General features: G+C 36.4%; 1 protein-coding gene across 6 annotated transcripts in view; it reads right to left on the reverse strand.

Moving 5' to 3' along the window:
- PHKB (phosphorylase kinase regulatory subunit beta) overlaps positions 1-17,970 on the reverse strand; it is a 202,563-nt gene that overhangs the window by 110,540 nt on the left and 74,053 nt on the right. For all 6 annotated transcript variants that reach the window (XM_082607431.1, XM_082607432.1, XM_082607427.1 and 3 more), the window contains one exon: positions 2,320-2,383. In XM_082607431.1, coding sequence (XP_082463557.1) covers positions 2,320-2,383 — 64 coding nt within the window. The remainder of the gene's footprint in view (positions 1-2,319; positions 2,384-17,970) is intronic.

The following is a 17,970-nucleotide window of genomic DNA, read 5'->3' on the forward strand; positions in this document are numbered from 1 at the left end:
ATGCCAGGAGTATTTTAAAATGTGAAAGCTGAACAAAAGACCAGAGGGAATCCTTCCAAACTCTTCCAGAGTATAGCAGAGGGAGGAACACTCCCAAACTCATTCTACGAGGCCACCATCACCCTGATACCAAGACCAGACAAAGATGTCACAAAGAAAGAAAACTACAGGCCAATATCACTGATGAACACAGATGCAAAAATCCTCAACAAAATACTAGCAAACAGAATCCAACAGCACATTAAAAGGATTACACACCATGATCAAGTGGATTTTGTCCACTTGAATGGAATGCAAGGATTCTTCAGTGTATGCAAATCAATCAATGTGATACACGATATTAACAAACTGAAGGATAGAAACCATATGATCATCTCAATAGATGCAGAAAAAGCTTTTGACAAAATTCAACACCCATTTAAGAGAAAAACCCTCCTTTAAAAGAAAGTAGGCATAGAGAGAACTTACCTCGACATAATAAAAGCTATATATGACAAACCCATAGCCAACATCGCTCTCAATGGTGAAAAACTGAAACCATCTCCACTAAGATCAGGAACAAGACAAGGTTGCCCACTCTCACCAATATTATTCCACATAGTTTTGGAAGTTTTAGCCACAGCAATCAGAGAAGAAAAAGAAATAAAAGGAATCCAAATCGGAAAAGAAGAAGTAAAGCTGTCACTCTTTGCAGATGACATAATACTATACATAGAGAATCCTAAAGATGCTATCAGAAAACTACTAGAGCTAATCAATGAGTTTGGTAAAGTAGCAGGATATGAAATTAATGCACAGAAATCTCTTGCATTCCTATACACTAATGATGAAAAATCTGAAAGTGAAATTAAGGAAACACTCCCATTTACCACTGCAACTAAAAGAATAAAATACCTAGGAATAAACCTACCTAAAGAGTCAAAAGACCTGTATGCAGAAAACTATAAGACACTGATTATAGAAATTAAAGATGATAAAAAGCAGATGGAGAGATATACCATGTTCTTGCATTGGAAGAATCAACATTGTGAAAATGACTCTACTACCCAAAGCAATCTACAGATTCAATGCAATCCCTATCAAACTACCACTGGCATTTTTCACAGAACTAGAACAAAAAAATTCACAATTTGTATGGAAACAGAACAGACCCCAAATAGCCAGAGCAATCTTGGGAAAGAAAAATGGAGCTGGAGGAATCAGGCTCCCTGACTTCACACTATACTACAAAGCTACAGTAATCAAGACAGCATGGTACTGGCACAAAAACGGAAATATAGATCAATGGAACAGGACAAAAAGCCCAGAGATAAACCCACGCACATATGGTCACCTTATCTTTGATAAAGGAGGCAAGAATATACAGGGAGAAAAGATAGCTTCTTCAATAAGTGGTGCTGGGAAAACTGGACAGGTACATGTAAAAGAATGCAATTAGAACTCTCCCTAACACCATACACAAAAATAAGCTCAAAATGGATTAAAGACCTAAATGTAAGGCCAGGCACTATAAAACTTAGAGGAAAACATAGGCAGAACACTCTGACATAAATCACAGCAAGATCCTTTTTGACCCACCTCCTAGAGAAACGCACATTAAAAAAAAATAAACAAATGGGACCTAATGAAACTTAAAAGCTTTTCCATAGCAAAGGAAACCATAAACAAGACGAAAAGACAACCCTCAGAATGGGAGAAAATATTTGCAAATGAAGCAACTCACAAAGGATTAATCTACAAAATTTACAAGCAGCTCATGCAGCTTAATATCAAAAATACAAACAGCTCAATCCAAAAATGGGCAGAAGACCTAAATAGACATTTCTCCAAAGAAGATATACAAATTGCCAACAAACACATGAAAGAATGCTCAGCATCAGTAGTCATTAGAGAAATGTAAATCAAAGCTACAATGAGGTATCATGTGACACCAGAGTGACGTAAGTCAGAAAGAGAAAAACAAATACCATACGTTAGCACATATATATGGAATCTAACAAACAAAAAAAAAAGACTAGAGGGAAAAGTTACTGAAGAAAGAAAATGAGAATTCTTAATCAAGAGGGTTTTTTAAATTAAGCAATCTTTTTTTAGTTAGAAACCTAAAATTTAAGCAGCAAATCATATTCAAAGGAAAGGTTGTTCAACCATGGGCTGCTACATAAATTACAGACATTCTCTGATCATAACGAATGACTTGGTTAATAAATGGCTAAATTAATTAAACATGCAATTCAAAAAAATAATCAAAGGGCTAAATTAATTAAACATGCAATTCAAAAAAATAATCAAAGTCTGTTGGTATTGCTGTTTTTTTACCTGGTTGCCAAAGAGGTTGAATCCATTAATTGCTTCTAGAGCTGCTTTTGCTAAGCCAACAGAGCTACAAGAGAAAAGGAAATACTTTATAACTCTGATGCATCTGGCTACAAAATAAGAACCATTATCTGGTGAATATTCACAGGCAAGTTTCTTTATTAACACTTATAACATCTTCCCTAAGAAGAATGATGTCTAGGAAACTTTAGTCTGACATTTCACTGTTTTAGTTTTCCTTTCTTATAGTTAGTGACCTTCAGGGAAAAATATTTCTAAGTTCACTTTGATCTAGACAAATGGTCATACTATTGATGGGAGTAATCTTAACTCCAGTATCATTTATATTCACTAACTCAAGGAAAAAAAAAAGATTAAGTTTAGAGGAAGGTGTACTATGATGACATGTGCACAGCAACACCAGGTTGGGCGTCATTAGTTCAGATCCACTAACAGAGCTTTTCTGACGTCAATTCTGAGCCCTAGAAAAGATTTTGCATGCCATACACTTACCACAGAGTGTAGTTTAATATACCCATTCAAATACTCTTTGCTTAGGGTCCAATAAAATAGGCGTTATTTTATGCTCACAGAGCAAATGATCATCATACCTCTCATTTTTTGCTATATACTTCTCTTTGAAATAAAATGTGTACCACTTTGGCCTCTCAAATGCCTCATACAATAGTGCTGGAAAATGGGAACACCCAAATTTCATTAAAAATATATGACACTGGGCTTCCCTGGTGGCGCAGTGGTTGAGAGTCCGCCTGCCAATGCAAGGGACACCGGTTTGTGCCCCGGTCCGGGAAGATCCCACATGCTGTGGAGCGGCTGGGCCCGTGAGCCATGGCCGCTGAGCCTGTGTGTCCAGAGCCTGTGCTCCGCAACGGGAGAGCCCACCACAGTGAGAGGCCCGCGTACAGCAAAAAAAAAAAAAAAAAAAGTAAGTAAATAAATAAAAATAAAAATATATGACACTGTCATCTTATAAATATCAACCTTTAAATATTTTAGATCTAATATCTAGTTTATTTTACTCATTGCAATTTTTTTGTTTTTTCTCAAAGAAACTGCATATTCCATTAATCATTTAAAATTAATGACCTGTCATCATTTCTCTATGGCAGTGATTATCAAAGTGTGGTTCCCAGAGCAGCAGCATTACCTGGAAACTTGCCAGTTCTCACTGCTCTCTGGGACTGGGGTGTTAACAAGCCCTCCACATGCTTGAATGGACTTTAAATTTGAGAACCACTGTTCTAAGCTATTCATGTCATCACGATCTATATTTTCTATGGGTTGTTTTACATGAAATGTTGAGGCAAGTAAGCAGTAATTTTACTATAGGATAGTAAATAGGTGGGAAACATTTTAAAATACATGAATGGGAAGGAATATACCCATTATTTTATAACTTTAAATGAAACAGAACCTTTAAAAACTGTGAATCAGTATGTTGTACACCTGCAACTTATATAATGTTGTACATCAACTATACTTCAATTTTAAAAAAGGATAATTAATGTATGGAGATAGTGATCAGGTGGAAGTTAAAGAGAGGAAAACAAAAACTTATAATTCAATGTCCTAATTGGCATACCTGAGAAATTTTTGACACATTAACTCTCAGATGCCTATTTTAAGTTTTAAAATACCTTGGAATTGATAAAGCGATGCAGTTTATAGGAATAAAGTGAAATCCAGGACCTCAAACATGAGCTAAGAGAAGGAACAGATTTTTTTGTTTTTATTACAAAAGTAAAAGCACAAAGGTGAGTGACTCATACTATAAGATTTTACTCATAGCCAATATGATCACAGATATAGAAAATCCTAAAGAATCTACAAAAATGTGCTACTAGGGGGACTTCCCTGGTGGTGCAGTGGATAGGATTCCACGCTCCCAATGCAGGGGGCCGGGGTTCGATCACTGGTCGGGGAACTAGATCCCACATGCTGCGGCTGGGAGTTCGCATGCCACAACTAAGGAGCCCACCTGCCGCAACTGAGACCTGGTGCAACCAAATAAATAAATAAATGTTTAAAAAAAAAAATGTGCTACTGGAGCTATTAAGGACATCTGGCAAGGTCCCAGGAGACAAGATCACTTTCAAAATCAATTTTATTTCTACAAACTAGCCATGGACATCTGGAAATTTAAAGTTAAAAATAAATACCACTTACTATCACATAAAATAACATGAAATATTTTAGCATAAACTTAACAAAATATATGCAAGACCTGAACACTGAAAAACATTTCTGAAAATATTAAAGAAGACCTAAATAAATAAAGAGCTATCCCATGTTCACAGACTGGAAAACTGAAGATCATTAAGATGTCAGTTCTCTCCAAAATGATCTATAGATTCAATGCAATCCCAATCAAAATATCAACAGGCATTTTTGTAGAAATTGACTAGCTAATTCTAAAATGTATGTGAAAATGTAAAGCCCTGGGATAGTAAAAAAGTTTTTTTTAAAGGAGAGCAAAGTTGAAGGACTACTTCGGAGGCAGAAGAGCTCCATGACTATGAAGGCAAAAGAAGAAATTTCTGAAAAGATGAGAAGAATCTGTGGTAGAGTAGAATAGTTCTTCTTGGTTTTAAATAAAGCTATTTATTCCTTAAAAAAAAAAAAGCTGAAGGACTACTTGATTTCATGACTTACCATAAAGCAACGATTATCAGTGCAGTACAGTATGGGTCAGGGCAGACATATAAATCAATAAAATAGTCTAGAAATAAACCCATATGTATATGATCAAAGAGCCAGGTAATTCAATGGGGAAAGAATAGTCTTTAATGGTGTTGGAATAATGAAATATCCATATAGAAAAAAAAATGAACCTCAATCTTTGCCTCACACTGTACACTAAAGCTAATTCGAAATAGATCATAGACTTAAATTTAAAAGCTAAAACTATAAATCTTTTAGAACAAAACCTAGGAAAAAATCTTCACAATTTTGAAGTGGCAAAAATTTCTTAGACACATAAAACACTAACCATAAAAATTTCTGATAAATCAGACTCCATCAGAATTAATATCTCTGATATTCAAAAGATACCATTAATAAAATGAAAAGGCAAGTTACGCTCTAGAAGAAAATATTTGTAAAACACATATCTCACAAAAGACTTGTATCCAGAATACACAAAGAGCCCTTAAACCTCAGTAAGAATACAAACAACCCATTTTCAAAGTGAGAAAAAGATTTGAACAGGCACTTCAGAATGAAGATATATGAAGATACATAAATGCCACATGAAAAGATGCTCAATAAAATTAGTCAATAGGAAAATACAAATTAAAATTACCACATACTCGTAAGAATGATTAAAAATAAAAATACTAACAATACCAAGTGTAGACAAAGATGTGGAGCAACTGAAATTCCTACCATACATTATTGGTAGGAATGAAAAATGGTAAATTCCTTTCAAAAAACAGTTTGGCAGTTTCTTAAAAAGTTAAAACACATTATATAACTCAGGAATTCTACTCTTAGGTATTTCCAAGAGATATAAAAGTATATGTTAACAAAAAGATCTGGATCCAAATATTCATGACAGTTTTATTTTTAATAGCCCCAAACTGTCAACAACCCAAATTCCTATCAACAGAAAATGGATAAACCAAACTGTGATTTATCTGTACAATGGGATACTACTTGTCAATAAAAAGGAACAAAAGACTGAAAAAAATTAAATGAAATACATGAACGGGAAGGTGGAGTTGACATAATTTTCCTTATTCATCTAAGTACCATGAAAAACCCTGGACGTTGCATAAACAAAGATAAAAAGGCTCAGAAAAATGGAAAGAAGGCAGACTGCCTCGGAACCTCAGGATTCTAGGAACAGCACTATGGTGAGTCTCCTGAGTATCCTTTTTGCTCCTTTTTGCCTCATATATACCAGACTTAGAGCTGAAGAAACCAACAACTAGGAAATGCAGGTAGGTGCATACAAAAAATCCCCAACAAAAGCCAATGGACCAGGAAAAGGGCAGCCTAGTGAAATAGAAAACTTTTAGACAATAACCACTCAAAAAAACTGTGACCCTAACCCCACCCACCCCTGTAAATGCTGAGTGGGAAATTTAGACTTCTACGCTCCTGAGTCTATAATGAGGAACTGCATCCAACATCCAACCACCTCAGTTGTGGTGGTGTCAGAAAAATCCAAGGAGGAAGTCAAGACTTTCATTCCTCATGGATGACAAAAGTTTCCCCTCTCACACCTCAGTGTCAGTGGAGATCACATAGGCTGCCTAAACTTTCATTCCCACCCATCAGTAATTAGGTGAATCTCCCCTTCCTCTTGGGATGGCACCAGAGGACGTCCAGTGGAGAATTAAAACTTTCACTAATGCCCAGCTGTAAAGCGGCCACACCCTTTCCCTGTCATGTAAGTGGAGGTCAACTGGAAATCAGTAATGAGGTACTTCCATCTTTCCCAGCCAGGTAGGTATTAATGGAAGCCTACTGGGGAACTAGACATAACAACCCAGACCCAGCAGTAATGAAGAGTCTCCATCTTGGGTGCCAACAAAAAAAACCCTGGCCTTACATTCTCACCTGGCAGTAATGGGGTGATGTGCCTACCCCCTTCCCCTGTCAGAGTGGTGGCAAAAAATACAGCTGAAATAAAAAATTAAAGTCCCCAGGGTCTTATAATACCCCAAAAGTCCATGTCTCAATAATAATAATTTAAAAAACCACTCATCATATCTAGAAACAGGACTATCTCAAACTGAATAAAAAAGGGCAATCAATAGATAGTAACACTGAGACAAAAGAGATGTGAGAATTATCTAAGATTTTAAAGCAGCCATGACAAAAAGGCTTCAGTGAGCAATTGTGAATATGACAGAAACAAATGAAAAGAGAAAGTCTCAGCTAAGAAACAGAAAGTCTCAGCAAAGTTTTTAAACTGAAAAATACAATAATCAAAAGCTCAGTGAACAGGATGAAGGAGACAGAAGAAAGAATAGCTAAACTGGAAGATAAAACAATAGAAATGATCAAATCTGAACAAAAGAGAGAAAATAGACTTAAAAAAACAAACGAAGAGAACCTCAGGGACCCTGTGGGACTTTAACAAAGATTTAACATTCATGTCATTGGACTTCCTGAAGGAGAGGAGAGAAAGGACAGAGTTAAAAAAAAAAAAAAAGCACTTGAAACAATGGCAGAAATGTTCCCAATTAGCAAGAGACAAAAAGCTGAGTGAAACTCAAACAGAATAAAATAAAAATATCCATTCTAGAACACATCATAACCTCTGAAAACTAAAGACAAAGAAAAATCTTGAAAGTAGCCAGAGAAAACAATTTACCTACAGGGGAAAAGCAATTAAATAACAGTGACTTGCTTACAGGAAACAATGAAAGCTAAAAGGATGTGACCCAAGAGTTTTTAAGCACTGAAAGAAAAGAATTGTCAACCTAGAAACTTATACCAATAAATATATTCTATTTATTTATTTATTTAAGCAAGGCATTCTCAGATGAAGGAAAAACAAGAGATCTGTCACAAGCAGATCTACCCTAAAAGTATGACTAAAGTAAGTTCTCAAAACAGAAAGGAAATGCTAGATAGATAGATAGAAAGAATATGGTAAACAAAAATACTGATAAATACAATAGGCTTCTCTTCTCCTCTTGAGTTTTATAAATTATGTTTGACAGTTACACCGAAAGTTATAACACTGTGGTTCTAAATGTATATGGAGGAAATATTTAAGATAATTATATTATAATAAATGGGGGAGGGTAACATGACACAAACGAAGGTAAGGTTTCTATAATCCCTCTAACTGGTAAAATGATGACATCAATACACTGAGTACATATGTATACATAATAATATAGAGCAACCACTAAAAAGCTATAAAAAAGATACATTCAAAACCACTATAGAGAAATCAAAACGTAATTCTAAAAAATGTTTAAGAATCCACAGGAAGGTAGGAAAAAGAAAACAGAGAAATGAAAAACAGAGAGAATAAACACAAAACAAAAATAAAATGGCAAACTTAGGCTCAAACATATCAATAATTACATTAAATTTAAAAGGTCTAAATATGGCAATTAAAAGAAAGATCGGCAGAGTTGATTTAAAAACATAACCCAACTATATACTGTCTACAAGAAACCATTTCAAATACAACAATATAGGCAGGTTGAAAGTAAAAGGATTTTATTAAAAAATATCATGCAAAAAAGCAAAAGAAAGCATATAACTGAAGTCCCAAGCCCAAGTATTTGGAGATGGGCCTTTGGGAGGTAATTTGGTTTAGATTAGGTCATGAAGGTGGGGCCCCAATGAATGATGGGATTAGTTATGTCCATGCCACACAGCATGTGGGATCTTAGTTTTCTGACCAGGGATCAAACCCACACCGCTTGCAGTGAAAGCATGGAGTCTTAACCACTGGACCACCAGGGAAGTCCCGGGATTAGTATCCCTTTAAGAAGAGATGCCAGAAAGCTTGCTTTCTCTCTCCCTCTCTGCCATGAGAGGACATGGCAAGAAGGTGACCATCTGCAAATCAGAAGAAAGTCCTCACCAGAGAACAGAAATGGCTGGCAAGTTGATACTGGATACTCTAGCCTCCAGAACTATAATAAATAAATTCCTGTTGTTTAAGCTACCCAGTCTATGGTACTTTGTTATAGCAGTACAAATCAACTAATACAATTCTATATAACAAGAGTATATATATTTTTTCCAGTGCCCACCAACATATACCAAGAGATCATACCTTGGCCATAAACAGAATCTCAAGACTATAATAGAACTGAAATCATACTGTGTTCTCTAACCATAATGGCATCAAACTAGAACCAATAATAGGACAACAACAGGAATATCTCCCAACACTTGTAAAGAAAACAATACACACCTGTCTACATAATCCACATGAACCAAAGAGGAAGTTTCAAGTGAAATAAAAAAATAGACTGAACTGAATGAAAATGAAAATATAACATCAAAATTTATGTAGTATAACTAAAGTGCTGAGAGGGAAATTAACAGCACTAAATGTATATATTAGCAAAGAGAAAAGCCTCAAATCAATTATCTAAGGCCAATGTAATGAAACTAGAAAAAGAGCAAAATAAACCTGAAGCAAACAGAAGGAAATAACATAGATAACAGCAGAAATCAATGACATTCAACACAGAAAACAGAAAAAAATGAATGAAACAAACACCTGATTCTTTAAAGAGCAAAAGAAAATTGACAAACCTCTAGAAAGACTAACAAAGAAATAAGACAAAACACACGTGACCAATATTAGGCATAAAACAGGAGTATCACTATAGACACTGCAGACATCAAAAGGATAATGAGAAAATACTCTGAACAATTTGATGCACATAGCTTAGAAGGAATGAATCAATTCCTGGAAAAGCACAAACTATCACTACTCACCTGATATGAAATAATTTGAATAGCCCTGCAACTATTAAGGAAATTGAATCCATAATTTTCAAATGGTCAAAAAAGAAATCTCCATACCTGGATGATTTCTTTGAAGAAATCTACCAAACATTTAAAGAAAAATTGACACCAATTCTACACAATCTCTTACAGAAAATAGAGGGAAAAAAACACTTCAGAGTTCATTTTATGAAGCTAGCATTGAGCTGATACCAAAACAAACCAAAGACAATACACAAAAAGAAAACTATGGACCAGTATCTCTCATGAATATAGATATGAAAATCCTTTTTCAAAAAATTAGCAAACGGAATTTAGCAATATGTGAAATGAATTATCACCATAACTGACCAAGTGAGGTTTATTTTAGGGATGCAAGGCTAGTTTGATAATCAAAAATCAATCAGTATAATCCACCATATTAGTAGGCTAAAGAAGAAAATTGACATGATCATATCAGTGGTATTAGCAGAGGAATAGATACATAGAACCCAGAAATAGACCAATACAAATATGTCCACTTTATTTTTAACACGGCACAAAGGCATTTCAATGGAGGAAAGATGGGCTTTTCAACAAATGCAAATAATGCTGAAGCAATTGGACATTCATATGAAAAAAAAAATAAAGAACTTCAACCTAAGTCTCATCACACCTTATACAAAGTTAACTCAAAATAGATCATGAACTTAAGTATAAGACATAACACTATATAACTTTTGCAAAACCAACCATCAGAGAAAATCATCAGAATCAAGGGTTAGGCAAAGAGTTGTCAGACTCTACACCAAAAGCCCAATCCATGAAGGGAAAAATTGATAAAATGGATTTCATAAAAGTTTTGCGCTAACAAAAAAACAAGCTACAGACTGGGAGGATATATTTGCAAAACAAAGAACTGACAAAGGACTAGTATCAAGAATTATATAAAGAACTCTCAAAAATCAACAATAAAAAACAATCCAGGGCCTCCCTGGTGGCGCAGTGGTTGAGAGTCCGCCTGCCGATGCAGGGGATACGGGTTCGTGCCCCGGTCTGGGAGGATCCCATATGCCGCGGAGCGGCTGGGCCCGTGAGCCATGGCCGCTGGGCCTGCGCATCCGGAGCCTGTGCTCCGCAACGGGAGAGGCCACAACAGTGAGAGGCCCGCATACCGCAAAAAGAAAAAAAAAAACAAAAAAAAAAAACAATCCAACTAGAAAATGAGCAAAAGACATGAGACATTTTGCTGAAGAGGATACGCAGATGGTATATAAGCACGTGAAAAGATCCAACTTCATTATCCATTAGGAAATGCAAATTAAAACCACAATAAGATATCACCGCAAACCAATCAGAGTAACTAAAACAAAAAATAGTGATAACATCAAATGCTGGCAAAGATGCAGAGAAATTACATTACTCATACACTGCTGGTAGGAATGTAAAGCAATATAGGAACTCTAAAAAACAGGCTTGCAGTTTTTTAAAAATCTAAGCATGCAACTACCCACCAAATGAACTACTGGGCATTTATCCCAGAGAAATGAAAACTTTTGTTCACACAAAAACATATTAAAAAAAATTTTTTTTTTTTTGGTTACTTGTGCTTTAGGTGTCATAGCTAAGGTGTGACCTTGTCTAACCCAAGGTCACAATAATCTACAACTATGTTTTCTTCTAAGAGTCTTATACTTTTAGCTCTTACTACCGGTCATTGATCCATTTCCAGTTAATTTTTGTACATGATATGAAGTAGGGATCCAAATTCATTCCTTTACAAATGGCTATCCAGTTGTCCCAGCACCATTTGTTGAAAAGACTACTCTTTCTCTATCAATTATCTTTGTACCTTTGTCAAAATCAACTGGCCATAGATGGGTTTATTTCTAGATCATTAATTCTACTGCATTGATCTCTATATCTGTTGTTATACCAATACCACACTTTTAAAGTATTGTAGCAGATTACTGTAACTACAGTAAGCTCATTATTGTAGTAAATTTTGAAGTTGCAAAGTGTGACTCCTCCAACTTTGTTCTTCAAGGTTGTTTTGGCTATTCTGGGTCCCTTGCATTTCCATATAAATTTTAGGATCAGTTTGTCAATTTCTACAAAAAAGACAGATTTTTGATACAGAGTACATTGAACACAGGATATCTTTCCAGTCTTATATATCTTCTTTAATTTTTTTCAACAGTATTTTATAGTTTTTGATGTACAAGTCTTGCATTTCTTTTGTTTATCCCCTCTACTTTTAAAATGAGGAAACTAAGCCCTGAGAGATGAAGTGTAAGTGGCTTTCAAATGCATCCTTACTCTCTCTTTGGTGAAAACTCTCTTCCCTACTAGAATCTATGCAGATCATTTTACCCTGGTCCTCAAGAACAACTGAGCCAATAATCTGGGATTAAGATACTGCCCTATTGCCTCAAATCTGCTGTCTAGCTTTTCACTGCCTGAAGAAGTACCTGATGCTTCCACAGGTTAAACAAATTCCATAACAATTCATGTGGTACTGCTAGTATACGTAAGACAAGGGACACAGTCTCTTTTCACAGCCAAAGTCACTTTAGAGAAATGACAAGAAGGAATAAAGTCCAAATGAAGAACATGTGGTGGTTTAACACACGTCTGCATTGAGGACACGGGGAGGGGGAAGGGTAAGATGGGACGAAGTGAGAGATTAGCATTGACATATATACACTACCAAATGTAAAATGGATGGCTAGTGGGAAGCTGCTGCATAGCACAGGGAGATCAGCTCAGTGCTTTGTGACGACCTAGAGGGGTGGGATAGGGAGGGTGGGAGGGAGGGGATATGGGGATATATATGTATACGTATAGCTGATTCACTTTGTTATACAGCAGAAACTAACACGACATTGTAAAGCAATTATACTCCAATAAAGATGTTTAAAAAAAAAACAAAACACATCTTCAAAATCTTTGACACTTCTCCCATCACAAGGTGGAGCCTAATTCCCCTCACTAGAATATGGCCTGGTCTTACTGACTCTAACAAACAGGATGTAGTGAAAGTTATGCTGCATGATTTCCGAGGCTAGGTCATAAAAAGAAATACAGCTCCCACCTGGCCTGTGGGTTTTGAGACACTGAACCTTGGAACCTAGCCACCATGCTGTGAGGAAACTATACGGAAAAACTTCATATAGGTCTTCTGGCAGACAGCTCCTGACAAAGTCCCAGTCAACACTCTGATACCTGAGTGAGGAAGCCTTCAAAGTTGACTCTAGCCCCAGCCACAAGTGATGGCAAACACATGAGACCCTAAGCACCCTAGCTTAGCCTAGTCAACCCTCTGAACCATGAGAGTTAACAATAATAAAAGATTGTTGTTGTTTTATGCTTCTAAGTTTGGGGCTGTTTATTTGAAATAATAGGTAACCAGTTAAGAACCTAAGGCAGCTTCCTAACTGCACATGCACTCAGCACAATCATACCTATCCTTGCATACTTCAAATGGAAACCAAACAGTACCTGCATAAGAATTCTAAATTCTCAGAACCTAAGAGTTAGAAGAGCCCATAGGAGTCATATGCTCTGACAATGCATGCAAAAACATTCACTGCCGACTGGTTTTTTTGCTTAAGGATGTGTCCCCAATGCCCTAGGAGTCTCTATTAGCCCCCAGTGCACCAACGCTTACAGGCATTTAACCTAGTAATACCAGAAAACTTCCACTTACAGTGTGAGGTATATGTGTTATTAAAACTATTCACAGTATCTTGAGAAGTGAGAGAAAATAACTTATTCAAAAGGCAAATACATAAAAATTTCTGTACTGGAGGAGATACATAATATAGCCAGTCCAAGGTTCTATGTTTAAAAATGATGCAAAAAGACAGCTAAGGGATGAATTTGGTAACTGCCTTCTAAATAAAGCATTACAAAAGAAAGAAACACTGTACCTGGACTAGAGAAAAGGTTAAATTCTCAACATTTTAATTTTCTTTCCCAATGCAATTGGTTGAATAATTGGACTTAATTGAAATTCACAAATATGTTAATTTATTATTTACTGGTTATTTAAAACTCTGGCAACAGCAAGCTATTTAGAAACAGAAACACACTCCTGTTGTGATCTTACATTTATTGGCAAATATAATACGTATGCTGTAAGAATTAAAAGTATTTTACTGGCACAAGACATTATCAGAAAATTATTCCATGATTAGCTAATGCACATATTAATATTAGGTGACTGTAACCAACAGAACGTTCACCAACTTGATTCTTGCAAGGCGTTAACCTCAACCTCAACTTACTTACGGGAACCAAAATAAAGTGATATTTACCTCGGAGATAGTTTGTAATAAAGTTATTTATTGCATAAATGAAAGCTTTCCTAGAAAAGATGATGGGTTTGGACTAGGTGATTTAAAACCCACCATGGAATCCAAAAAATTAACTGCAAGCATGGAAACTAAATTTACAATCTCCTATTCATTAACCTTATGCTTTAACTCCCTAAGCTATCCAATCATACTCTCTGAAAGAAAAAGGACTTTACAGTACTATAGTTTTAATGGGTGTTCATGAATTGCTCAGTACAGAAAAAATACATAAAATGAAGCAGAATGGATGGATAGCTGTTTGTATCATAGCTCAATGACTGGAACATCAAAAATGACTTAAAGAGACTAAGTAGTTACTTTAAATAACAAGCACTGTATGAAATAAAATGGCCACTAAAAGCATCTTAAACTGAGTAAAGTACAGCTATGTGGTTACTTATCTGATATTTTAATGATAGCTTTCTTTATTGGAAAAACCTAGAGAACAGAACATAAAACCGTAAAACAGAAAAAAAAACAACAACCACACACACAAGAAAACCAATAATCTTTCCATTTGGATATATAACTACAATAATCTTTCCATCTGGGCATATGTTACTAAATTACTACTAAGTTATTACAGCTTTCCTTTTTGTTTACCAATAGCCAAAAAATCCAAAGTTAGGTTTGGGATTCAATTCACATTTTATAGAAGACTCGTCTCTTCTCCAAAACAGAGTTTTGGTTTAAAGGGTTTAAAGATAGCCCCAAGGCGTAGAAATATCCTTACATAAATGAGGAAGGGAAAATATTAAAATTAAAAACTTGAATTAAACTTGGAGCAGCTAAGAGGACTACCTGGATATGTAACTCTGGGGATTAAGAATCAGTGTTATAATAAATAGGTACCAAAAGAATATATGAAGGAAAATGCAATTAAATCCAATAATATAAGATTTTTAAATGTAAGGGAATTTATTAAAAGACTTAGAGGATAAACAGAAGAAAAAAGGAGAATTATTTGAAATAGTTCCAAACACCCTAGGAGCAACTAAAAGGAGCATGTTGCATGAGGAAAGTTAAGTCAACAGAAAAATCGGGAGAGCAGCGAATGGTTACTTAGGAAACATTTAGAGTTATACTGATCTTAGAGCAATGGACTCTTTTACCAAATCCCTGAAAAGGGTGAGGCTGCTGCGAGAATAGTGTTGGTTAAATGTAATGAGATCACTTTTTAGAAAACAATTCTGAAGTTTATCTAAGAAATGCTAAATAATTCAAGAATTTGGACTAAAAGAGATACCAGCAAACCTGGGGCTGAAAAGGGTAGAATCAGGAAGGGGCTGACAAAAGCACTATGCTGAATCAAGCTTTATGGATTGCTAAGCAAAGATATCCTTGAAACTTAGCAAAATGTCACCAAGATTGTACACCCTGCTGTTCTTTCAAACTTTAGGAAAACTTTTTCAGACTTTAAATTACAATGTGATACAGTTAAAAATCACATTGGATTTGGAGGCCAACCACCTGGAATTCAGTTCTAGCTCTACACCCTTTTGATCTGTATCATTTAAGGAGCGGAGGGGAGGAAATTATAAAACCTTCTAAACTTTAGCTTCCTCCTGTATAAAAGGTAGTAATGTTTCCTGTTTGGCCTAAATAAAAATTATTCTGTAACTGTACAGTGCTACAGATTGCAATTATTAGAGGACCACTCAGCATGGATGCTGAAGAGAGAGCCTCTATCCTCAGAATACTATGTGTAGGGACTTCCCTGGTGGCACAGTAGTTAAGAATCCACCTGCCAACACAGGGGACACGGGTTTGATACCTGGTCCGGGAAGATCCCACGTGTCGCGAAGCAACTAAGCGCGTGCGCCACAACTACAGAGCCTGCACTCTAAAGCCCGCGCACCTAGAGTCCGTGCTCCACAACAAGAGAAGCCACTGCAGTGAGAAGCCCACGCACCACAACAAAGAGTAGCCCCTGCTCGCCGCAACTAGAAAAAGCCCATGCGCAGCAATGAAGACCCAAAACAGCCAAAAATAAATAAATAAAATAAATAAATTTACTAAAAAAAAAAGGAATATGATGTGTATGTGATTTGGGGGTCCGGGGGCAGTAATCTTCTTTGATCAACATGCAGTTTAGAAGGGATGTGCACACTGTGGCAAAAGAAAAAGGGACATTTACCAAGCCAGTGAGCACAAGGCCATTGTGAGCCTCAAGGCGATAGTCAGATTGTGCTCTCTCTGATTCCTGCTAAGGAGGATTGCATGGCAGAGATGGAGAATGGCAAAGAAAGTTAGAGGGAAAGGGCAGCATGAGTACTTACAGCAAGAATTACTATGTTTTATTTCAGGCTTTCTAAAATTATGAAAACAGCTTAAGGATATAACAAGGATATTGCATTAAGCAATCCTTGGATCAGATCCAACTAGGCACAGATAGTTCTGGGATGTCTTACAGCAACAGACTAAGAGGTGTGACTTAATCCCTTACTGGTAGTGGCTCTACATTCTACTCCCTGGGCATAAACACAGAACAGATTGCCAACAAACACAAGAAAGGATGCTCAACATCACTAATCATTAGAATATGCAAATGAAAACTACAATGAGGTATCATGTCACATCAGTCAGAATGGCCATCATCAAAAAATCTACAAACAATAAATGCTGGAGTGGGTGTGGAGAAAAGGGAACCTTCTTGCACTGCTGGTGGGAATGTAAATTGATACAGCCACTATGGAGAACAGTATGGAGGTTCCTTCAAAAACTAAAAAGAGGGCTTCCCTGGTGGTGCAGTGGTTGAGAGTCCACCTGCCGATGCAGGGGACACGGGTTCATGCCCCGATCCGGGAGGATCCCACATGCCGCGGGGCGGCTAGGCCCGTGAGCCATGGCCGCTGGGCCTGCGCTCCGAAATAGGAGAGGCCAAAACAGTGAGAGGCCTGCGTACCACAAAAAAAAAAAAAAAAAAAAACCTAAAAAGAGAATTACCATATGACCCAGCAATCCCACTACTGGGCATATACCCTGAGAAAACCATAATTCAAAAAGAGTCATGTACCACAATGGTCATTGCAGCTCTATTTACAATAGCCAGGACATGGAAGCAACCTAAGTGTCCATCGACAGATGAATGGGTAAAGAAGATGTGGCATGTATATACAATGGAATATTACTCAGCCATAAAAAGAAACGAAATTGAATTATTTGTAGTGAGGTGGATGGTCCTAGAGTCTGTCATACAGAGTGAAGTAAGTCAGAAAGAGAAAAACAAATACCATATGCTAGCACATATATATGGAATCTAAAAAAAAAAAAAGACTTGGAAAAATTACTGAACAAAGAAAATGAGAATTCTTAATCAAGAGGTTTTTTTTAAATTAAGCCACCTTTTTTTAGTTAGAAACCTAAAACTTAAGCAGCAAATCATATTCAAAGGAAGGGTTGTTCAACCATGGGATCTAAAAAAAAAAAATGGTTCTGATGAACCTAGGGGCAGGACAAGAATAAAGATGCAGACGTAGAAAATGGACTTGAGGATACGGGGAGGGGGAAGGGTAAGCTGGGACGAAGTCAGAGAGTGGCAATGACATATGTACACTACCAAATGTAAAATAGATAGTGGGAAGCAGCTGCATAGCACAGGGATATCAGCTAGGTGCTTTGTGACCACCTAGAGGGGTGGGATAGGGAGGGTGGGAGGGAGATGCAAGAGGGAAGGTATATGGAGATATATGTATACGTATAGCTGATTCACTTTGTTATACAGCAGCAACTAACACAACAATGTAAAGCAATTATACTCCAATAAAGATGTTAAAAAATTTTTTTTAAAAAGAAAGATATTGGTCTCCCACCACTGCTGCCATCACTGCGTCCATGAGTGTCTTAGGGCTCAGGTCTCCTG

Source organism: Mesoplodon mirus, assembly GCF_964341445.2.
Source record: "Mesoplodon mirus genome assembly, chromosome: 19".
Classification (NCBI taxonomy): Eukaryota; Metazoa; Chordata; class Mammalia; order Artiodactyla; family Ziphiidae; genus Mesoplodon; species Mesoplodon mirus.